This window comes from Podarcis filfolensis (assembly GCF_964270895.1).
Source record: "Podarcis filfolensis genome assembly, chromosome: 5".
In the NCBI taxonomy this organism is placed as follows: domain Eukaryota; kingdom Metazoa; phylum Chordata; class Lepidosauria; order Squamata; family Lacertidae; genus Podarcis; species Podarcis filfolensis.
This window is the reverse complement of record NC_139608.1, coordinates 76,919,125-76,943,397: the sequence shown is the minus strand read 5'-3', so window position 1 is coordinate 76,943,397 and position 24,273 is coordinate 76,919,125. Positions and strand designations below refer to the sequence as shown.

The following is a 24,273-nucleotide window of genomic DNA, read 5'->3' as shown; positions in this document are numbered from 1 at the left end:
GGAATAGGCAAGCTCCCAAAACTATTTTTATCAAAACCACGACGTCTTGTGAGCCAAAGCTTGGGGAGATTACTTCAGAAAGCCTCTTAGTTCTCTCTCATCCAGTAACTGCTGAATTGAAGATACTAAGCAGTCGTTCTTTCCCTCTCCTCTCATTCTTTCCCCCACATGGGGAAAATGAAATGCCGACTCTATCCCCCAATTTCTACATATTGTACAGGGTTCCATGATAACAGCAGAGTTCCTGGTTGTGAATGCAGGACCTCCGCATGTTTGCTTATGCAAGCATACTTTCCATTTACAGTGGTACCTCAGGTTAAGTAGTTAATTCGTTCTGGAGGTCCGTACTTAACCTGAAACTGTTCTTAACCTGAAGCACCACTTTAGCTAATGGGGCCTTCCACTGCCACTGCCGCGCGATTTCTGTTCTCATCCTGAAGCGGAGTTCTTAACCCAAGGTATTATTTCTGGGTTAGTGGAGTCTGTAACCTGAAGCGTATGTAACCCGAGGTACCACTGTACTGTGCAGACCTGGATAGCTGGCAGGCCCATTTAGGTCAAGGGTAGAACTACCAATAACGATCCCACTACTTTCACATTTATTGTGGGAAGACTAGGATTTTTTTACACTTAACACACACATGTGTGTGTCTCTTCTGTAAGGAAATCAACAGTACTGGGTTATATGCTATGATACATTTGTCATTTATTTTTTAATGCCGACTCTTTCTTCACAGGGGGCGAATGCGAAATTCAACCTCCGGCTTGTTGGGCCAGGTGGCATTTTCCGCGTTGTCCCTCAGACTGTGCTGAATGAAGCGCAGGTCACAATCATTGTAGAAAACTCTGCTGCCATTGACTACGAAAAGTTCCAGGTCTTCACCTTCAAGGTATTTTAACTTCTGCCTTCATGCTAACTTCATTCCTGCATTGCCGTTCCGATCGTTCATCATGAGCTGGAGCACAATCTTCTGAAGTGGGGAGTCTCTTGCCGTGGCCGACTCTCCCTCGGTGTTTTAGAACCCTGTTCTTAAATGTGCAGAAAGCCTCTGTGGGTTTACAGCAGGCTTCGTCCTTCAGAAAATTGCCCTCCAATTCCTGAAGGGGGATTGGAATGGGGGGGGAAATCCTGCATCCAAAATACTATGCAAAGGGTTAAAGCTGCAGCATAGAATCTTGAGATGTCATATATACAGTGCTTTTTTCCTGGGGGGACAAAGGGGTACGCATACCCCTAAACATTTTGTGAATCTTTGTCCATTTGTCCGTTTACTGTATTTATTTCCCCCGATTTGAACTATAAAATGGTGATTTTCTTGAGTCAAAATGAGACTACCCCTAAACATACTTTTAAGGAAAAAACACTGCATATCATATATATACTGAAAAACAATAAACCAGGTGGTGATGCAACAGCTACTTCAACAGATGCAAGATAACATCACCAAGCAACTATCTGTAAACAAACAATAAACGCCCCCAAAATAGTTTTTCATGCGGCTAAAATTATAGAAGCCCTTCCAAAGTGTGTCCCTTGGCTCATTTGCAAGAGCCACCTCAACTTACGCGATTTGCAAGTATCTTGCTGTCTTATTTATGACTTGTTTGACCTCTCTGTTTGTGGCATACAGTGTTCTGGCTTGTGTGGGTAAATCTCGGAGGGGGGAGGAGAGGTGATGTGTGGATATTTCTGCCTCATGGGAGAGGGCTGGATTTGATGACCGTGTGCTCCTTTTGAGCCCTGTCAAGGCCCTTGCCTGCTTATTTCATGGGGTGTTTCATCCAAGAGGTGCACATGGAACACAACCTATAATTATTCCTGTTACAACTAGAAAATTCTCAGAAGGTTATAAAGCACTGCCCAAGTATGCATGGTAAGGAAATTACAAAGCGTGGCCTCATGAATACTAATAGAATTCAGCATGATTAAGAGCACCGCTGTAAACACCAAAGGAAGTAATTAAAAGAGAAAAGTGTGTGTTTCTTTTTACTTGAGAAATTGTACACTTTGTCTCTGAAAAATGGTTGTTGTTGTTGTTGTTGTTTGCAAGTGATTGAAGATAAACAGCAAAGGGCTTTTATACAACATTTTAAAGCTCTTTTGTAAATTTCAAATGCATTGGCAACAAAGAAAAGCAGAGATGCATTCACCATGGGTGCCAGTAGAGAGTTCTCCACTGACTATTATTATTATTATTATTATTATTATTATTATTATTTACTGCCATTCATCCGAGGAACACAATGCAATTTACGATATAAAAACACAAAAATGCACAACATACTAACAAGCAAAAGCAATAACACCCCAACCTCGCCACACACAGTTTGCCATAAATTGTTTAATTGGTCACAGGCCTGGGAGAAGAGGAATGTTTTTGCCTGGCACCTAAAGACATGTAACTTGATTGGAGAGCACATTTCCACATGAAATCGTACATTCCAAATGTTTTGTTGTGTTGGGGTTGCCTCCAGTGGTTCGTTATCTGACATATCTAAGATATGTTGTTTTCATCCAAGAGCGATGGAATATACAAAGTTAATTTTAGATAACCTTTGTTTTATGTCGGTCCCCGATATTTGATTATTCGTAGCGGAGGGAATGATTAACAGTCTTTAATAGGCATATCATCATCTATTCGCAAGCAGCTTTCGATTCAAGCTGAAAGCAATATTTCAGAGCCAGATTTGGATTGGGTCCTTGGGCATTTGAATGGGGGGGGGAGGAATAGTCACCTCTGACTTCTGCCCCTGAATGTTCCCCCGGGGGAGCAGCTAGATGCCCACTTCGATTCATTACCATCTTGCTATTACTCCAAATGACCTCCTTGGCTCTTGACTCCGCCAATCTTTATACTGTATTCAATGCGTGGAGGCATGTGAACATCCCTGTGGAAGTGGCCAAATAAGATTCCCAGAGACATAAGGCAGACCCCTGCTCCATCTTGCTCCATGTTCTCGATGCTGCTCCATGTTCTCTTTGAGGAATTGCTGGACGCAGAATAATAAAATGTTGGCTTTAAGTTAGTCACAAGAATAATACTCAGGTTACAGGGAACCAGGCAGAGGGCCTTCTCGGTAGTGGCGCCCGCCCTGTGGAACGCCCTCCCATCAGATGTCAAGGAAATAAACAACTGCCTGACTTTTAGGAAGCATCTGAAGGCAGTCCTGTTTAGGGAAGTTTTTTATGTCTGATGTTTTATCATGTTTTTAATATTCTGTTGGGAGCCACCCAGAGTGGCTGGGGAGGCCTGGCCAGATGGGTGGAGTATAAGTAATAAATTATTATTATTATTATTATTATTATTATTATTATTATTATTATTCACTTCTCATAACTGTATCCCACTCATATCCCCCCCCCCACACACACAGTTTAACGTCTTCATGCCTTAGCCAAATAACCTGTTCTGGTGTATTGATGTTCAAGATTGATTTTGTTTCATTTTATTCTGCTTTATTGGTTTCATTTTATTTGGGGTCGCTAGTTGCCATGTAGCTTTCTCGAGCATCGCCACCAAGGTCTCAACAAAGAAGGAATGCAAGAGCTCTTCTTATGTTCTTTTGTTCTGCTTCCTTCTTTGGTGGCGATGCTAATGTTCCATCGCCACTGGCTGAATCTCTTTGATTCAGGATGTGCTGAAAACTTGAGTCCTTCCCGTGGTTAACGAAATGATATACAGGCAGCACACAGACATGGCTATGCCATAAGGGATTTATACTCAGATTTTTGCAGTCATTTGAAAATTAACTTTTTATTAACATAACAATGACGGAATTCCAACTTTTGTGAGTTCTTTTCTTTTCTTTCTTTCTTTCTTTCTTTCTTTCTTTCTTTCTTTCTTTCTTTCTGTTCCATGTGGAATATATTCTGTTGATGGGATTATCTATCATCATTATTAGCCATAACGCAAATTAGTCAGTTCCATATAAAATAGCTGGGTTCTGTAGAAGCACAACTGTTGGATTTTGCATGACTTACTAGCTCGTAATTTCTCAATTACCTCCTTAGCTTCTTGCAATAGAAGTTAACACACCTGAGAAGTTCAGTTCAACAGCAGATATTGTGATCCGTCTCTTGGATACGAATGATAATGTCCCAAAGTTTTCATCTGATTACTACATCGCGAGGATCCCAGAGAATTCTCCTGGCGGCTCCAATGTTGTGGCTGTAACGGTAAATTTTATTCATTCCTCTAGAGCCATGCTCTGTTGCAGTTATAATTCTGTGTAGTTCCATGAGTCTCTCGATATCTGTAATTATTGCCCCTGGGAGGAGGTGGGGATCTATATATTCAGAAACTGACAAAAAAAATAGAATCATAGAATCACAAAGTTGTAGAGCTGAATCTCTCATGAGTCTAAGCCCAGACGCAAGCTAGGATTGCTTTTTAGAATTTGAATTTGAATTCACCATAGTCTGTTATTCTGCACAGAGCAATGCAGGCTGGAATTTGCTCTGCTGAGCAAGGGTGTGTTTCTTAAATTAAATTATAGTTTGTCAGTATCCACACAAATAAAATAATAATGCCACCACTTTAAAACTGTACTGAAACTACTTGATAGATGGTTTGTCTGTCCAAGCTAAGTCTATCCTTGAATTTTTTTCCATGTTCTACAAATTCAGAATATATGGCTGTTTAAAGTGGGGGTGGATAAACTGGGTCCAGATGTTGCTGGACTCTGTAGAATATGCAGGGACCCCAGGAGAATATTCACACTATAATTTGATATAACACCAGTCCTGAAAGACTACATTGGCTCCCAGTATGTTTCTCAGCACAATTCAAAGTGTTGATGCTGACCTTTAAAGCCCTAAATGGTTTCAGCACAGTATACCTGAAGGAGCGTCTCCACCCCCATCGTTCTGCCCAGACACTGAGATCTAGCTCCGATGGCCTTCTGGCGGTTCCCTCACTGAGAAAAGTGAAGTTACAGGGAACCAGGAAGAGGGCCTTCTCGGTAGTGGTGCTTGCTCTCCCATCAGATGTCAAGGAAATAAACAACTATCTGACTTTTAGAAGACATCTGAAGACAGACCTGTTTAGGGAAGTTTTAAATGTTTGACCCTTTATCACTTTTATTATTATTAATAATAATAATATTCTGTTGGGAGCCACCCAAAGTGACTGGGGAATGCCAGCCAGATGGGCAGGGTAAAAATAATAAATGATGATGATAATGATGATATCTTCTGGATTAACATAATTCCCACTGATGTTCCTCCCACCAAAGTAAGCAGGACAAACTTGGTTAGGATTGCACTACAAACTATACTTCCTATGATTCTGTAGTGGAAGATATGAAAGTTAGCTGATATGCCTAGATATTTTCTTAGCAGAATAATATGCTCAGAAAGAGGATCATTTCATCATTTTCCATGTCCCAAACTTTAATGGTGACATGTATCTCAAGTGAGGGGAGCCACCCAGTGGCCCCGCTTGGTTATGCTGCTAGTACAGAGGTGGAATTTTTCACCTTTTCTTTGTGTGTCCTTTGTAGGCCTGATCCTGAAGTTTACTCTCTCACACACATGCATCTCTTAGCGACATCCTCTCCCAACACCTTGCAAATGGATGCAGATTAATTGACATGACTCTTCCCCACCGTTAAATTTGGCTCCCCCACCCCCACCCCCGCCACAAACTTTCAGTTGCACATTTTGATCTCCAAATACGTTGGCGGCGAAAGGGTGAGGTGGGGAGATAGAAGCAGTTTGTGGTGGCCATTTGGGGTGCTGACCTTTAAAGCCAAAAATGGCCTCAGCTCAGTATACCTGAAGGAGCATCTCCACCCCCATCGTTCAGCCCAGACACTGAGGTCCAGCTCCGAGGGTCTTCTGGCAGTTCCCTCGCTGCGAGAAGTGAAGTTACAGGGAACCAGGCGGAGGGCCTTCTCGGTAGTGGCACCTGCCCTGTGGAACACCCTCCCATCAGATGTCTAGGAAATAAACAACTTTCTGACTTTTAGAAGACATCTGAAGGCAGCCCTGTTTAGGGAAGTTTTTAATGTTGTTAATATTCTGTTGGGAGCCACCCAGAGTGGCTGGGGAAACCAGGTCAGATGGGCAGGGAATAAATTATTATTATTATTATTATTATTATTATTATTATTATTAGACTGAAGAGTGGTGAAGCACCCTCTTTCACCTTGGCTACTTCTGCCCTACAAATCCCACTCCCAAAGCTGTGTCCCCCTAGGGAAAGTAGCCTTCTGGTTTTTGCTATTTTCCATCCTCAACGTGACCAATTATGCATGTCACAAAAGTCTGCTTTGCTTCTGTTTTAATCCATCAGTACCCCTTTCCATTTTCTTCTTAAGGCAACAGACCCTGATTCAGGACTTTGGGGCGAAATGAAATACTCCATTTATGGAACAGGTGCAGATCTGTAAGTTTAAACTTACATAAGGATATATACATATTTTTATTTAAGGGTGTGGTTGTTGTTTTTTAAAAAAAGTTTGCATAATTTTTATTGCTATTAGCAAATGAATGAGAGTAACGTTCTGTCTGGTGCATCAAATTCAAACATGATGAAATTCATTCTTAAAGGGGGTGTATATCTTTCCTGGCTGTTTCACACCAACAGTGGTCTATTTCAAGCAAAGCAACATGCACAGGACCAAACCTCCAGGTTCTTCCACATGAACCTAACAATAATGCATAAAGGAAGAACAGATTGTGGAAAGGGTGTTGCTGTTTTTCATTTTAACGTTTGCCGTTTTAGTGTGTGCTTTTCGTTTGTTTTGATGTAGGGAACTGTGTGAAACCGATGGAGTGAGCCGCCTTGAGCAACTGTGGGTTGTAAAATTTTTGCATAAATAAAACGTAAAAGCATAAAAAATTGGGATCGGGAGGAGCAAATGGTTTTAAGGAGGATACCAAATAAAACTGCATGCAATTCAAGAGATGTGCCACTTAGGGGGCAGCAAATAATTTTGAGGAGGTTATCAATGTAAACTGCATGTCGTTCAAAAGATGTGCCACTTATAATCTCCCTTCTGGAACACTGTAAGGCCCCCTGGGGCCTAATAAATCTCTCCATCTGGCCCTCTGGACTCTCCTCATGCCAAAAATCTGGCCCCCATCTAGGCCCCTTCCTTTTCCTGCTTCACGTCATATTTTGGTGCCTTCACCTGGCTGGAAATCTCCTCAAACTCTGATTTTAAAAGGACCTGGATGGTTACGTCCAGTCAAAGGCAACTATTGGGTGAGGCGCTCATCTCAATCTCAAGCTGAGGGAGCCAGTGTTTGTCCACAGACAGCTTTCTGGGTCATGTGGCCAGCATGACTAAACCACTTCTGGTGCAATGGAGCACTGTGACAGGACCCACAACTTATGGCAACGCCATTTACCTTCCTGCCGCAGCGGTACCTATTTATCTATTTGCACTACCGTGGTACCTCAGGTTAAGAACTTCATTCGTTCTGGAGGTCCGTTCTCAACCTGAAACTGTTCTTAACCTGAGGTACCACTTTAGCTAATGGGGCCTCCCACTGCCGTGCGATTTCTGTTCTCATCCTGAAGCAAAGTTCTTAACCCGGGGTACTATTTCTGGGTTAGCAGAGCCTGTAAACTGAAGTGTCTGTAACCTGAAGCATCTGTAACCCGAGGTACCACTGTAGTGTGCTTTCGAACTGCTAGGTTGGCAGGAGCTAACACAGAGCAAAGGGAGCTCACCCCGTTGCGCAGATTCAAACCGCCGACCTTCTGATCGGCAAACCCAAGAGGCTCAGTGGTTTAGACCACAGCGCCACCTGCATTCCTTAGAACTCTGATTATCTCCACTGAACTGGGGCTTCAGATAAGTGGTATTTGCTGCCCAGCACAGCCATATCCTGGTCCTGGGAGCCATTGTTCTTCCTGCACATCCATGGGCAGGACGCTTAGCACGTCACCCTTGGACAACAAAAAGGTTTGGACAGACACTGATAGAGAGTCAGAAAACCATGTCCTTTTCCCTCCAGTTCTGAGCCACATTTCCTAAGTGACCTTGAAAAACCTCAGTGTCTCCTGCATTGCATGCAGAAAAGAATGCAACAACAGTTAAGCATCTCCTTTAGATATTTCTCCCCTCTTTTAGGATGCCGTTAAGCCATTCGTGGGATGGGCTGTCTCTTTGGTTACACCTGAAAAACTCAAGGCACTTCTGCAAGAGCAGAATTCTAATAGTATTTCTCTGTCTTCACAAACAACCTTTTGAATATCTTGCCCTTTGCATTTGCAGAAAGTTGGACATAGATCCCTAGTCATAACTCTAATACCCAGCAAATGGTCTCAAAAGGAATTAGCAAAAATAATTAGATTTTTAATTACTTCCAATATTTACACCAACTCACTGGGCATGAAAAAAAACAATAAACAATGTTGATTTTTAATTTCTGCTTGGGACATTTTACATTAGGCGGTTGTTATTACTGTTGTTATTGGGCTGAATCCAAGAGTTGGGTGGGGCAATTTTTCAGCAATTTTGTAGGGGCTCTGTGAAGTTTATTTCACTTACTGGTATTCCTGGTTGCCGTAGCAATGGTTCTGTGTGCTACTGGACACCCTTGTTGTCTTTATTTTACAATTAAGCCAATCAGAGTAATGACAGGACACATTGCCCTCATTCTGATTTGGCTTTATTATGAAGCCAATATGGAGTAAGGGCCGGAAGAGGAGTTGGTAGCAAAAAAGAAAAGGTGAGAGCAGGGGCTTGTGAAGAATAATTATTATTATTATTATTATTATTATTATTATTATTATTATTATTATTATTATTATACCCCACCCATCCCCAGCCACTCTGGGCAACTGCCATTACCCCCAAATTATTTTTGAGTAAAATAAGTTTACTCAAGAATTTATGACTTGGCCTTGCTATTGGAAAAGTCATAGTGGTGAGGGGACCCCAGAACATTTAGCACTATCTTGTGTTTTAAAAAAGGCACCCCCAAATCATTCAAGCTGCAAATTCATAGAATCAGATTTCACATTAGCATCTTTCAAACAAATTCAGTCTGTAGTTTGAAATGATTGGTATATAATGTTTGACAAATAGCTTTGCTAACCTGCTGCCTTCAGGGTGTGTCTGTGTGTGATGAAGTTGCAGTCTTACACTCATTTAAGCTAAGGTTTTCAGACTTGCCTACTCTGAGATAGTCTAAATGTACCTCAGTGTTTGAGGAGCAGAGCTTAACTCCCTTTAGAAGCAGGAGGAAATCAATTCTTCTCCCCTTTCTTGTTTTATAAGGGATCTAGTGCAGCGTTCAGCCAAACTAACCTACAGCCAAACATTGCACTCATCACACTTCCATTGCTTGAGTGCTGAAGGTCTCTGCGTTGTTTTATTCAGCGCATGATACAATACATTGTTGTTACAAAGTGAACATCTGCACCATTCTCCCTTGTTTCAGTGCAGAGGGACTGAGTGGAAATCCACCGCACTGTGCTGTTCACAAAAACAAGGGACACATCCAAAATGGATTAAAAAATATGAAAATTGAAATGGCAGGCTATCAATTCGCCCACCCCCTCATTTTTTTCGCCATATTCAAAGGCTCCAGAGACCTGGTATAAAAATAGTATTACATCTAAACATATCCATGTTACACTGGAACTGATTCCCGCCCCCCTCTCTGTTTTGACTTTTGCAGATTTGGATTTAATATTATTATTTGCATGCAGATATTTTGTTGTTTAGTCGTTTGGTCGTGTCCGACTCTTCATGACCCCATCAACCAGAGCACGCCAGGCACTCCTGTCTTCCACTGCCTCCCGCACTTTGGTCAAACTCATGCTGGTAGCTTCGAGAACAATGTCCAACCATCTCGTCCTCCATCATCCCCTTCTCCTTGTGCCCTCAATCTTTCCCAACATCAGGGACTTTTCCAGGGAGTCTTCTCTTCTCATGAGGTGGCCAAAGTATTGGAGCCTCAGCTTCAGGATCTGTCCTTCCAGTGAGCACTCAGGGCTAATTTCCTTAAGAATGGATGAGTTTGACCTTCTTGCAGTCCATGGGACTCTCAAGAGTCTCCTCCAGCACCATAATTCAAAAGCATAAATTCTTTGGCGATCAGCTCTCACTTCCATTGCATGCAGATATATATAGATACAAATAGACAGACAGAGAGAGAGAGAGAGAGAGAAGGCATGCCTTAAGCCTCTCTTCGGCAACGCGTTGCCCCCCCCCCCCATGCCTGTTGTTGAACTGCAGCTCTCATCAGCTTAAGCAAGCATGGCCAATGCTCAGGAATTTATTTATTTTTTTGTTGGGGGGAGTTAAACCAAAATATCCAATGGGCAGCAAATAACACACACACCTCTGAGCAGTTTTCAACTCTTGTAGGGGTTTCTAAAATATGTTGAAGTAAGGTGAAGGATGAAAGCATATACAGATCAACAGATAACATGAACTTATATATAAGTTATTCCCTGGGTGTGTCAGAATAACTCAAATTAGAGGAGTCCAAAGTTGTTAACGTTTTTCCTCAATATAAGACATTGCTTCCTACTTCAGAGCCCTTGTGTTAATAACTTCTGCCATCTTACACAAATAACTCCATCCTTCATTAATCTTAATAAGTCAAAATGGGCCTCTCCTGGGATCTTTTCCATGCCCATAAGATGTACAAACTGAGAAGTTTCCGTAGAAAGCTGATTTTAGTAAGGCCGGCGAGCAAGGCTTTCGGTTATATAACACTCTTTGCTGTGGAACTCTGTACACATAGAAGTATACCAGACTCCATCCTTGTGCTCCCTTTTTTACCTGTAGGTGAACATATTTTTTTATTCGCCACGACTTTCAAAAATGCTGAATAGCTGAGTTGAGCTTGATTTTAAATTGGTATTTTGTAGCAATTGGTATGAAATGTTCTTTTTAAGAGATGCATCACGTTAAACACTTGTTTTACTGTATGTTGTTCAGAGTATTTTATAGAGAATTGGCTAATAGGATTTGTAACAAATAAATTCCCATTTTCCAAGCACAATTGGGACTGCAGCCACCCACAGCAGCTACATAGGGGGAGAAATCACTCTGAAAAGGGTGCATCCGAAGATAAGGGTGATCTCTTTTCTTCTGTCTGTGCAGCTGACTAGGAAATAGATAAAATATTGGCCATTGGTTTTTTTCCTTCCAGATTCCTCATCCATCCATCCACTGGGATCATTTACACCCAACCGTGGGCCACGTTAGATGCAGAAGTTACATCCAAGTACAACTTTTATGTGAAGGCAGAAGATACAGAGGGGAAGTATAGCTTGGCTGAAGTCTTCATTACTGTGCTTGATGTCAACGATCACTCCCCAGAGTTCAACGAGAACATCCAGGAAAAAACCATGATTATAGGCACTCCAGTGAAAGTGGAGGTTGGTCGATTTGCACGTTTGTGTGTTTGGTTGTAGTGACTGGTATTGAAGTGATTGCAATGGATTCGTTATGTTGCAACGGTTCCTGTTATGGACTCAAAGGCTAAATAAGGAGCTTACATTTCTGTAAGTAAATCTGTGCAGCTATGGGTATAATCCACTTTTCAATATTCCATTACAGTTTAGAGTACACGGGTGGCACTGTGGTCTAAACCACAGAGCCTCTTGGGCTTGCCGATCAGAAGGTCAGCAGTTCGAATCCCCGTGATGGAGTGAGCTCCCATTGCTCTGTCCCACCTCATGCCAACCTAACAGTTCAAAAGCATGCCAGTGCAGGTAGATGAATAGGTACCACTGTGGTGGGAAGGTAAACAGTGTTTCTGTGCACGTCTGTCATGGTGTTCCTGGAAAGCTGTCTGTGGACAAACGCCGGCTCCCTCAGCCTGAAAGTGAGATGAGTGTCACAATCCCATAGTCGCCTTTGACTGGACTTAACCATCCAGAGGTCCTTTACCTTTACCTTTACAGCTTAGAGAGACCCATGGAAAATCAAGGCTTGTAAGAGCAGGGTTGATTCTTCTTAATGGCTCGGAGCAGGCAACTAATGAGTGGGGGGTTAAATCCTGCTCAGTTTGGGTACACACTGCTATTCCCTGCTGGGAACGGACAGAGGGTCAGCACAGGATTTAACCATACTCAAGTGCCCATCAGATGACATCACAAATTAAGTCAGCTGATTGGGAGTTGGGAATGGTTTGGGGGAAAGGCCTCACAGGCCAACCAAGAGCCCAATGGCAGTCCAACATTGGCCTGCAGGCTAGAGGTTCCCCACCCTGCCTTAAGCCCTAAGGGTACACTTGAGGGCATCCCGTTACATTCTGCTTCATACATGAATAGCTGCCAGTCATTCCCATGGAAATACCAATAGGAAGACAAATCAGGGCACAGAGTGGGTGAAGAAGAGGACCCAGAAGAGTGTTTGGGTACAAAGAGAGTCAAGGTTGGAGTGGGAGGCAGAGAATGACAGTGTCAGAGAGGTGGCGAGAGACAGAGAAGATTGTGTCAGAGAGGTGGCGTAGGAAAGACGATTTAGGAGTTAGGGAAGGGGAGAGAGGGGGCCAAGAGGATATTTGCAAGAAAGGGATTAACTGGGATAGAGTGAAGAGGGTGAAGGGATGGAGTAGGAAATGATGAGGCGCATCTCCAATCTTATTGTGTTTTTAAAGTTCTGTTGGGAGCCGCTCAGAATGACTGGGGAAATCCAGCCAGATGGGTAGGGTATAAATAATTTTTATTATTATTATTATTATTATTATTATTATTATTATTATTATTACTCATGAAATGCCATGGGTCCATTGCTTACAAGAAATAATCATAAAAGGCTAGTCTAGAACCATTCTTCGAATACTAGATTTGCATCACAGATGTGATTTCTCTGCTGTGCCTCATTACTCTTCCGCTTTGATGGAATACAACAGAATTGTTAATAGGTCAAGCAGAATGGAGTAAATTCCATTCTGGAATTGTTCTAGAATTCCAACTCCCTGCTGTTTTTCTGACGGGAAATGCTGGTTTCAGATGCAGCAGGCAGAATTCTGCACAATGGCCATTTACTTCAAATCAGAAAATTAAACATACATTGGTTTTATTTTTGTAAAAAAAAAAATTAAAAAATTCCCCCATTGCAGTTTTTTTCAAATAAAAAGGGGGAAGGGGATAATTGGTAGGAGATCTGAATTTTCCAAGGTGGTTTTTTTTAAAAAAGGGGGGGGAAACTGTTCCTTCAAACTCCTAGCATTTCAATTTTCTCTAAGATAGATTTTGTTGTATACAAATTAATAATCATAAACAAATAAGAATAAAAATGTGCACCCCACCACTGAAACCATTCCATTGCAACTATCCGGCCTTCCAAAATTTCAACACCTCTTGCGATGGTTTGACTCCTTTCCCTTTTAACAGTACAAATTCTACAAACATTCTCCATATCTCCTCAGAATCATTTCTCCTGCATATTCCCTGCCTTACCTTAATGACACATGTCAATTTATCATTAATAGCTGTATCACACACCTCTCTATACCAAGCAGAATATAAAATGGAAGACTGGTACAAGATAGATTTTTAAACTACTCCGGAATCCAACCAAATCCCACCCCACAAAGTTCTGGTACAGAAGCCATGCTCAAAGTATGGAACTTCAGAATCAAAAAGAACCAGTCCTCTTTAAAATAGATTGCCATTCAATAAACATTTCTCTTTCACTTTTTCTCCCCATCCCTAACAGGCAATAGACCAAGATGCGGAAGAACCCAATAACATAGTTGACTATTCTATTATGCAAGCAGATCCTGCCAATGTGTTTGATATAGACCAAAGCACCGGAGAAATAAAACTGAAATCCTACATAAGATCCTTGGACATAATTCACAACATCACCAACAACAAAGACTGCATATGGTCAGTGGTAGTTCAAGCCAAAGATCGGGGCTCTCCTTCATTTAGCACCACCGCTGTCCTGAAGATTGATATCACAGAAGAGGTAAGGGGATAGGATACTGGAGGGAAATGGCAAGCAGGGAGACCCAAGTTATGTGGCTGAGAAACAGTGGTTTGTAATGGGCACCACTGCAAAAGCGTCATAATTTGAGTCATTGAAGTTAAATTGAAGTAAGGGAGTGCTGTCAGCTGTGAAATGAGAATTTCTGGCATTTCTGGGTCAAGGAAGCATACAGTCTGCCTAAGGATCAAGTGGATCCTAAGCCATTTCAGCTGCTGGCAATGAGTCCATCCCTGACCTCTCTGTTGCATTGTTCAGCCTCATTGCTACCAAATAGAAGTTACGATTGCTTTCCCTATACTTAAAATGGAGAAATAGAAATTTATGAAGGCCCACCACAACGGTCTTAAAGGTCCACACCTAATCCGTCCTTCTTCTTTTAACTTTGTATCTTAACTCACCCTTGATTTTACCAACCATTCTCCAGATGGTTCATTAGTAGAATAACTCCTCCTTTATTACTACATTTAACTTCCCAAACAATATTTTCAGAATGGTTGCGATGGCGGGTCCAATGGTGGGGTGAGTGTATTGGGGTGTGTGACAGACTTGTCAATCTGCTTCACATATACAGAGGATTCGTTAAACTGTCATTTCCCTTATACCCTGCAGACTACATAGATGTGGCAGGGGCAACCTAGACATGTGGCAATCTAATATCAGCAAACAGAATGCCACCCATCTGTTCTAGAATATTTATTTCCCTTGAATAAGCATTGCAAATTGGTGGCGAAGAGATTTGAAATGCCACCCCCTCAGCCATATCTAGCTTTATTATCCCAAAACCTTACAATTTACAAGTGTCCACCTGAAACTCCCCGGTCTTTCCTATGCTGTCTGTAATTTCCTCTGCAATAGCTTAGTTCCTTGCTTTCATATCTTGGTCTCTTCATAGTGACTGTTTGTCCTCTTTGTGCCTTCATTGCAACGGTGCTTAGCTCCTGTAAATAGGTCTTATCCACATTTCCACTTCTCCCACGAGCAGTTTGGCCTTTTCCTCACAGCTTTTCCCCAGGAAACCCACACTTCTGCACTAAATTGGAGCAAATGTCCATCTGGAGAAAACCTGATTGATGTTTGCTCCAATTCGATAGTGAGCAGAAGTGTGAATGAACCCTAAACTTTCATGGTGCATGAATCCATCTCTGAGACTGTGCTCTCCCTCTTTAAGTTTTTGTGACCTTTTTTCAGGAGGAAAAGGGTTAGCATATACTACACTGGGAATCATTTCCAACTGGAGATGGCAGGATCAAAGCTAGTGGCATGCAAATAAGGCATTCTCTTTGTATAATGTGCCCCAGGATGTACTTGAATGCATCTGTTCCTCTTCCATTGTGTCTGACCCGGCATTCTTCATCCCGCAGAACAGTGCTCTGTTTTCCTTTCTGAAGGAAAAGCTTCTTTGACAACACAACTAGAGGTGTCCAGCAGTGTTAATCACATGAGTAATTAAACAGGCCTATTTTTGATTAACATTTACCATCACAATTAGCAGAACACTGCTCCCTTCGAGATGGATGCCCTGCGGCTAGGTTTGGTGGTTTCAAGCATCAAAAATACCTTTTGCTCTTGAAACAATGCAGTGATAATAAAAAAATCCCAAGGCTATTTTATTTAACGGATCCTATTTTTACACAAAAAAGGGATATTGATGATAAGCCAATGATTTCTTTCATACCCACTGGGGGGAAAGTGCTGAAGTACATATGCTGTTTGCTTCCCCCTATCCTTCATTACAGGTATTTTTTTATGACAGAATATGTAGTCCTAGATTTCTGTGGCCTGGAATAGAAAGACTGATCATTGCAGTGACAGAGCACACCAATAGTTTTGAGAAAGTTTGTCTATAGTCCACAAGATTAGAAGGGGTGGCTACCTAACCCTCTGCCCTGAACATAAATGGATAGGAACAAGGTTCATTCAGAGACGAGCTACATGTTACACTCGTGTGGGCTTGGGAGGCAGCCTGGCTCTGCCTGCTTAGCCTTCTGGAAAAGTCCCTCTTCCCAACTGCCACATGCCTTGCATCAGATGGTGGAGAACCTGGGGGAGGACATCCAAAGATGATCTTGGTGCACAGGCAGGTGAATATAGAGCAGGCAGCTATGTGAGCTGTTTCCAGATCCCAAGCCATATACTGCATTAACAGGGAGCACCAACACTTTATATTGCTCTCAGAAACGAACCAGGAGCCAGGGCAGCTCTTTAAGCAATGGCAAAATAGGTTCACAATGGCTGATCCCAATTAGCAGCCTAGCAGCTCCACGATTTTCTGGACTCTCCAGCCCCGATACATATCATTGCAGTAGCATCCTAGTGCCATGTGGAAAATGAGCACGGCATGCAGCAGGAAGCTTTCGTATGAGAAATCAGGTATCATTGAATACACACCTGAGTGTTTTATTAACAGCCTCATCTCCTTTGCATTTGACATAAGCAGACTCAGGATGTGTCGTGACAACGCGCAGGGACACTGAGAAGATGGGACTCAGATTAAGTGTGCCTCATGCGATGAATATGTTTTTCTCTGGCACGCTCATTGCCAAGTCAAGTGTGAAACAGATAATCTTATTCAGGCAGCTAAAGAGAACATGCATTGATTGTGGCTTGCTCCACAAATCCTCGGAAGACGAGATTCTGTACCATTCAAATCAGTAGAAGAATCTTCCCATTGACCTGGGCTGCAGTGTAGTCAGTCTTCAAGGCTGGAATTCAGCACACCATTACCTCTGGGTTGTAACTGTGCTGTCGCCATCAAGGCAGCTGGCAGGAAGCAAGAAAGGAGGCAGAAAGCACTGGGTGGCAAGCTGGAAAGAGATGGTGTCTCAGGTTTTGGCAATCTGCTTCTTCACAATCTGCTGCTTCACAATCCAGTGTGGTGTAGTGGTTAAGAGCGGTAGATTCGTAATCTGGGGAACTGGGTTTGCGTCTCCGCTCCTCCACATGCAGCTGCTGGGTGACCTTGGGCTAGTCACACTTCTTTGAAGTCTCTCAGCCCCACTCACCTCACAGAGTGTTTGTTGTTGGGGAGGAAGGGAAAGGAGAATGTTAGCCGCTTTGAGACTCCTTCAGGTAGTGATAAAGTGGGATATCAAATCCAAACTCTTCTTCTTCTTCTTCTTCTTCTTCTTCTTCTTCTTCTTCTTCTTCTTCTTCTTCTGTGAGGAGATTGCAGTCTCCTACAATGGACAGTCAGGAGGAAAAGTTGGCCAAGTCCAAGCTAGATAATGGGAGCTTGGATATCTGCCTTTGCCATTTCAAGAGAGCAGTATCTTCTGCCTGCTTCTGCAGCTCAGGCTCCAGTCCCTGGTCTCAGGTGAAGAACACCTGCTTCATGATTAGATATAGGTACCGTACAACTAAGCCAGTCTCGTTCTGAAAGTGTTTATACATGCACATATGTAACTGCATGGTTACAGTAATAATGACTTATAAACATCTCCTGTAGTTGCATGTTTCCATTCTCCAGTCTTCAAGCCTTGCTGTTTCTCTTACTATTATGTGCAATTACAGGCACTCATTTATCCATGTTACCTGGGTAGGGTTTTTTTAGCTTCTAAAATTGGTCTTTTAACCACCAATTTTGTGATGTTATTCTTTTGTCTGTGTTTACACTGAGTGGTGTGTTGTTGTTTCGTTTGTTTGTTTGTTTGTTTGTTTGGTGTTTTAATTTTATTATTGTGTTCTGTCCCAGCATCATGTATTAGAGGAGGATGGGCTCAAAAATATTTAGCAGTTGTATCCCCCCCGCCCAATTGCTTCTTAGCCCTGCTATGTTTTAAAGAGGGGAGGGTCCTATGATGGTCTCCAACCAATATATTCAGAAGAATCTTTTTTTGCATCAGCTACTAGCCATAGCAGTAAAAGGGAAAAAAATGTACTGAAGATAGAGGTAAAAACTTAACTATACAAAATACATTCTGGAGATTTACATCAATAATCAAATAATACATCTTATTCTAGTTGCCCCTGCTAATTTATTTATTTTTTGCAGTGTTTGCTGTCACCTGGTTATCCTGATCTGCTAAAAGAAAGCACACAGTAGCAATGGTTGAGCGACCTGGTAGGGATCTGAAGTGTATCTGAAGAAGTGTGCATGCACACGAAAGTTCATACCAATAACAAACTTAGTTGGTCTCTAAGGTGCTACTGGAATGAATTTTTTTATTCTGGTAGAGATAGTAGTAGAGGGGTAATAACCTCACTCCTCAAATATTTATACAGAATGCAAGCTAGAAGCACAAGAGCTACTGATTCAATTCTGCCCTCTCCACATGGACATAGCCCTTTTTCCCGCAGATTTTTATGAAATTGACCCTCAAGCACAGCTGTAGGCAGTATATTTAATCTTGCATAAGTAAAAGTGCATCTGTATATTTTGGAATTATTAAATTTTGCAAATAGGGTGCCAAAGTGTCAAAATGACTAGGTGGGAAATAATCGTACAACGGACAAAATTTCTTTATCATGGCCAAATTCTGTTGCTCGATATCACATAGGCACTGTCTAATTAAATTATCTGCTTCAGTTACTTGCCAATGTATTTTGGCAGTGCGAGGATTTCCACTTGCACAACAGAACTCCCTCCCCTTTCTTCTGCCTGTGTTCACCCCTCGCCCTCCCCAAATATATTTCAGGGGGTTGGGAGGAATCCCAGACCAGATTTAGGGAGGGAGGAGAAAGTTGTGTCCCACAAGCAGACATCCTTGCACTGACAGAATGGGGTACTTTGCGCTACATTGGATGCAACCCGCTGTTTCCTTTATGACGGTGGTCCACAGGTTGATTGGTTTTCTTATTTTTGACATTTTCAGATCAAATCAAGGGTAAGGTCCTATATTTTAGGCCTCAAGAAACGTCCATGGACATTATTTGGGATTTGCACAAGTGGCGTCCTTTCTACCATTTCTGTTACCATGGTGATCTCCACCATCATGTACTGGAAAAGTGTGAAAAGATCCAGACTCCATCCTCAGGGAAAAATCAGGAAAATTAAACGGCGACTACCACAGCGCTCTGTGTGCTAAAATGCTATACAAACTTTTCATTCATTTGTCCTCAATATGCCATATTGAGAGGCTGCATTACCTCTTAATCAAGCTTTGGATTCTTTAAAAGGGAAACAAACAGCCTGTCTCTTCATCTCAGATTCATTACCTCATAGCATTGGAGTGGTTTGTTTTGTTTTTGTAATGTCTGTAAAAGAGTACTAGAACATGCTCAGTTTCTGCTGTTTAAGAACCAATTTGACAGCTTCAGAATTTTTTCAGTTGAAGATGCATCAATAGGATGAGAAAATCTTATTACTAGTATTTTCTCTGAAAGCATTTGTTTGATTTTGGGAGATTCTGAAATGAAATCTAAAGAATAAGGAACACCTTCCAGTTATGGAAATATACTGAGTTTATCTCAGTTTGATACCAGTTTTAACTGTGACAGCTTTCCCCAAAGAATCAGAGACATTTTAGTTTATGGGTGTTCATAATCATCATCATCATAGTAATAATATATTTATTTATTTATTTATTTATTTATTTATTTATTTATACCCCGCCCATCTGGCTGGGTTTCCCCAACCACTCCCAGCAGAATATTAAAAATATAATAAAACTTCAAACATTAAAAAAATCAGATAGTTGTTTATTTCCTTGACATCTGATGGGAAGGCATTCCACAGGGCAGGCGCCACTACCGAGAAGGCCCTCTGCCTGGTTAGGGATCCCTGGTGTCCAATCTAACAGGACTACAATTTCCAGGGTTCCTCAGAGAATAGGGAATGACTGTTGTCACCAGTTTGTTGTATGGGTATGTCCTTGACTGCACAACCCAGTGGTTTTGTTTCCACTTGCAACCGACAGACGATAGAGTATTGCATAGGAATGATGCAAAACTCCCCACATCCTGAGTGAAAGGCTCCACTATTTAATGGCTGCAGTTGGCCTTCTTAGTGTTAAATTTGAATTTTGGATGCCAAATTGGAGGTGGCTTGGTGGTGTGGATCACATATTTTGGACAAATGAAAGCGCAGTCTCTCTCTCTCTGTGCCCCAGAGTTAAGTCACCATGTTCTCTTTGTACTCTTTTACAGACTCTTCACAAAGGGCCTATGGCTGCCTTTTTGATGCAAACAAAAGATAACCCCATGAAAGCCTTAGGAGTGCTAGCTGGTGTCATGGGGGTGATGGTGGCGATCACCATTTTAATCTCCACCGCCATGTTCTGGCGCAATAAGAGGTCCAACAAAATCATGCCCGTGAGACGGATCATTAAAAAAAGGCAGAACCACCAACCAACCAGGATGATCAGAATGGAGTGGCTGAAATTCAAGAGGCCCAGCAACGCTGCGGAGAAGTTTGTCGTCGAAGAGGATACCAAAAGTCTGCAAAATGAGAACGGCAACAACAACTTCCAGGTGCCCCTTCCTCCTCCGCCACCCACTGCTCCAGCCCTACCTCCAGCCCCGGCACTCAAGACTAATGTCTCTGAATGGAGGGTCCCCACAGTATCTGGATCGCTGAGTCCGAAGCTTATTAAAAAACAGGCGAAGAAAGGTGCCGCGGTCTGCACATCCCACAATGCCCTGGTGTCGGAGCTCAAGCAGAGGTTTGAAATGAGAAATGCGGCAAGCCCTCACATTTAGTGTCTCCTCCCCACAGCTTGCATGGGGAGTATGTCTTCTGTGTGCCATTGCGGGTACATGGTGTGATTTTCTTATTTTGCATTTTGTACCAATTCCCCATCTCCCCGCAAGCTGAAAACGCTCATTATCTCTTCTCGGTGTTTCACATCCATTCACCCGGATCGCATGCCGGTACATATCCTCTCGCCCGGTGCAATTGTTTCACCTATAACTTTATGGTAATATGTGGTGAGCATTTGTTACAATGTTTTTATACAGGTTCCGGCTGCAAAGTCTGCTTGCGTGTTTGTGTGCTGCAATTTTCAGGATGCCAATTTGTTCTGTATCTGGCCAATGCTTTCCAGTGATCTGTTTTAAAGTTCAGCTTGAAATATTGAATGTTTTCAAGTATCTCATGCCAGAGTCCTCAAGGAATAGGCAAGTAAGCCTAACAAGCTGCCCCATCTCCTATCATGCCACTCACTGAAATTCAGTAGCTCCAGGGTCCAGCTCAGATGTTGATTGACCTTTTAAATTGTTCTGCCCCAGCCATAACTCGGGCTTTACTGGGGCTGGAATTTGACAGCATTCCCAATCATATAGGCATCAAGCATACAGATTAACATGTCCCAATGTGAGGTGTGAATGATGCGATTTTCCCTAACCTGTCCAAGAAAATCTCTTGAATGAGAAAGGAAGGAGGTGAGGGATCATGGCAGGAGGTGACAGCCAACAGCATCACTTTCCCAGCAAGGACTGTGGTATTTCTAGTTGCAATCCAGTTTTTTCCACCTTTGGGAAGGTGAGGGAGGAGGCAGTTCTCAGGACTGAAATGAACACAGACAGCAAGGAGAGTTGTGTTTACTCTGATTCTGCTCACAGGTGTGCAGTCAGGGGTATTCATGTCATCCCTAATCACAGGTAACATGAACAGTATTGGGGCACATGCATTGAATGACAAGTAAGGATAGGTTGACAAAAATTTATCAGACATAGAGATCTGAGCCACTTCTGTCCATAAAGTAAGCAGATGAGTTATACTGAAAACAGGAATGTTTTCATAACATTCAGTATTATTGAGAGTCGACTCGTCTCTATGTGATATGCCTCATCGCAACAGACGTAAAACTTTTTATGGAGGAGTGGAAAAACCAAGAGTTCTTTCTCTATAAAAGGCAAAATTGTTCCCTACACTGCTGCAAAACAGTGCTTTACTGCTTTACGAGCATCCTAACCACTGAATGTTTAAAATGCCGGTGTTTATGGGAATTTGAAGTTAAGGTGCTGCAGAGGGACAACCTGAACATTCCCCTGGTGTTAAATTACTACAAATGAGGCAGTTAAACGAGAAACATGGTGTCAGAAGTGTTTGCCTTGGAGTGGAGCTGGGCAAAGAAAAGGTGTGAACAGGAGAAAGACAGAAATCGCTTGCAACTCTGCATCATTTTGAGATGCAGCGCAATTTAGGTAAACTTCTGAGCTGAGGCCATTTAAGGAATGTAGCAACATCCCTTAAAATCGTATCATGTGGAATGGTAGTGCCATACCCTTATAAACATGATGTAAGGCTTTCAAGCTGCATCCTGCTAACCAAGGAATATAGGAGGATGTTGTGTGTGTTTTCTTCCTGAAACCTCCTCCATTTCACCCATTGTGACTGGTCCACAGGTGAGCTGTGACACAGACAGACCTGTCCAGATAGCCTGACCTTCCCCTGGCTCTAATAGCCACAAGGCAGAGGGAAGCCTAACACTATCTGCATCATATCTAGACTGGTTTGCTGGTGGCCCTAACTTGATTCCTTACTAGTTCTAAGCAAGAGTTGCCATCAAAGCAATTCATGGTGACTTCATGGGTTCATTTTGGGAAGGAACATCAGGGTGTTTGAAGGAGGCAAAGGCTGTTTCAACCAGACATGGGGTTACCAACGTGGTTCCATTCCCCCCTCTATATTATTGGGCTCCAAATCCCATCAGTCCTAGCCAGCATGACCCTTCTTTGTGTGCCACCTCCATGGGAGATTTAGAGGGTGACAATGCAAGAACGGGCCTTTTCAGTGGCACCCCTTTTGCTTTCTTCATTCCTCTGTTTTGGGCCCTTGATCTGAAGGGTGGCATTGTGGGGGGGGGGGACGTATCCCTGCCTTTTCATTTAGCTATGTTTTTAGCCTGTGTTGCTGTGTTTTTCGTTTTTTATTGTTTTCATTTGCTTTGCAAGAAAACCAACTGACAAATATAATAAATAATAAGAATAGCCAGTGGTGTTGGGACTTGTAGCCCTGCAAAATCCAGAGGGCGCAACATTGGCTACCCCCAAACCAGATTAACAAAATGTCCCTCCATTCAATTTCATAAATTTCACTCCTGGGCGAATCCCCCACTTGAGATCTCCATGAATAGTCACAGGAGAAGATAATAGCTTGAAGGCACATGAAAGAGTCCTATTGTTGATCAGGTCTGGCCATGTAATGGCTTGGAAGAAAGTCCTCCCAGGAACTATATGTGAGGTGCTTGGAGCTCTTCAGATGAAGAGCTGAGTATATGCATCATAAATAGCTTTAAAAAGAGGCACATCTCTTATATTGCACCCAGAGGGGCACATCCAAATCATGGGAAGATTTGTAAATCATGCAACATCTTTCCTTTTGTTTCTGAACCTACTTAAACAAATTCTCTTTGAGGTACCAAAAGCTTCCAAGAATTGCCTGCATTCCTATTTTCTTAACACAAGTGTTTAATTGCACAATGCGACGAAGGTCAAAAAAAACTCTAGGGCTGCCATCCATTTGTAATCTGTATGGATTGTTCATATTTTTGAAATATATCTGTCTGTATTATATGTAAAAAAAACCTATTGCAGATATACTTTTTCTGGAATCAACATTTTGTGCACAAACAAACTTGAATCAGTTCTACATTTTATTTTTAAATGAGGCGTTTGAGGGAGAAGAAATTATGGAACCACAAAAAGCATCTTGTGCATTTTGCCAGGTTTTGGGGGGGGGCAGAGGGTGATTTGTGTTAGTCTGCAGCTAACTAACAAACAGCCCTGTGGAACCTTAAAGACCAGCACATTTGATTATGCTAAAGATGCCACCATAAAATGTGTTCAAGGTACCGCAAGATTTTACTAGGTTTTAGCAATAGAATGTTGGAATTAGAACGAGACGGGAGGAAAGGTGTAGCAGGATTATATTTCTCCTGCAACTCCTCCCCTCTCCCCAGCAGAAGTGTGCTGTACCTTCACAAGTCAAAGAGCTCAATTGCGCTGATGGATTGGGCAGCAAAGAATAATTCTTCTCCCCCCCTCGTAAAGGAGTCCAGAGCAGCTATTGCCCACCTACATGAAAAACATCTGTATTGCCCCATCCTTTGGCAGCTGAAAAGGTGGCAACCCTCAGCATCATGTTCAAGAAAAGACTTATAATATTAGACTTAATAGATTTCAACATAAGTAAGAGGTAACTGTTTTTCTTTTACATCGTGCAACTCCCCATCCCCCAAACTGAATGCAGTTGTTCTGTACTACGTGAACTGCGTTCCAAATGGTTTTTGTTAATAAAAACTTGTAAAATGCATTTGTTGCCTTATTTTGATGTTCTGACCATTGTTACACCTCTCAATTCTTCATATTCAGCATTGCAAGTGCTCCATACAGGAAGGCCTTCCAGGGACTCAGCTACATTAGTAAAAAAAAAAAAAGCGTTTCAAATGCGTTATAACACTGACACCAGATAGC

At 42.2% G+C, this 24,273-nt stretch overlaps 1 protein-coding gene across 2 annotated transcripts in view; it reads left to right on the top strand.

The window, feature by feature from the left end:
- The window catches only part of CDHR1 (cadherin related family member 1), a 56,999-nt gene extending 32,889 nt beyond the window's left edge, over positions 1-24,110 (top strand). The window contains exons 12-17 of one of the 2 annotated variants that reach the window (XM_083614644.1): positions 738-890; positions 4,013-4,177; positions 6,322-6,389; positions 11,126-11,354; positions 13,645-13,899; positions 20,005-24,110. In XM_083614644.1, the coding sequence (XP_083470770.1) occupies positions 738-890; positions 4,013-4,177; positions 6,322-6,389; positions 11,126-11,354; positions 13,645-13,899; positions 20,005-20,556 (1,422 nt within the window). In that variant the 3' untranslated portion in view covers positions 20,557-24,110. Of the gene's footprint in view, positions 1-737; positions 891-4,012; positions 4,178-6,321; positions 6,390-11,125; positions 11,355-13,644; positions 13,900-18,731; positions 19,117-20,004 lie in introns of those variants that run through there. The other variant, XM_083614645.1, reaches the window with a different exon arrangement.
- Positions 24,111-24,273: the final 163 nt, after the last annotated feature.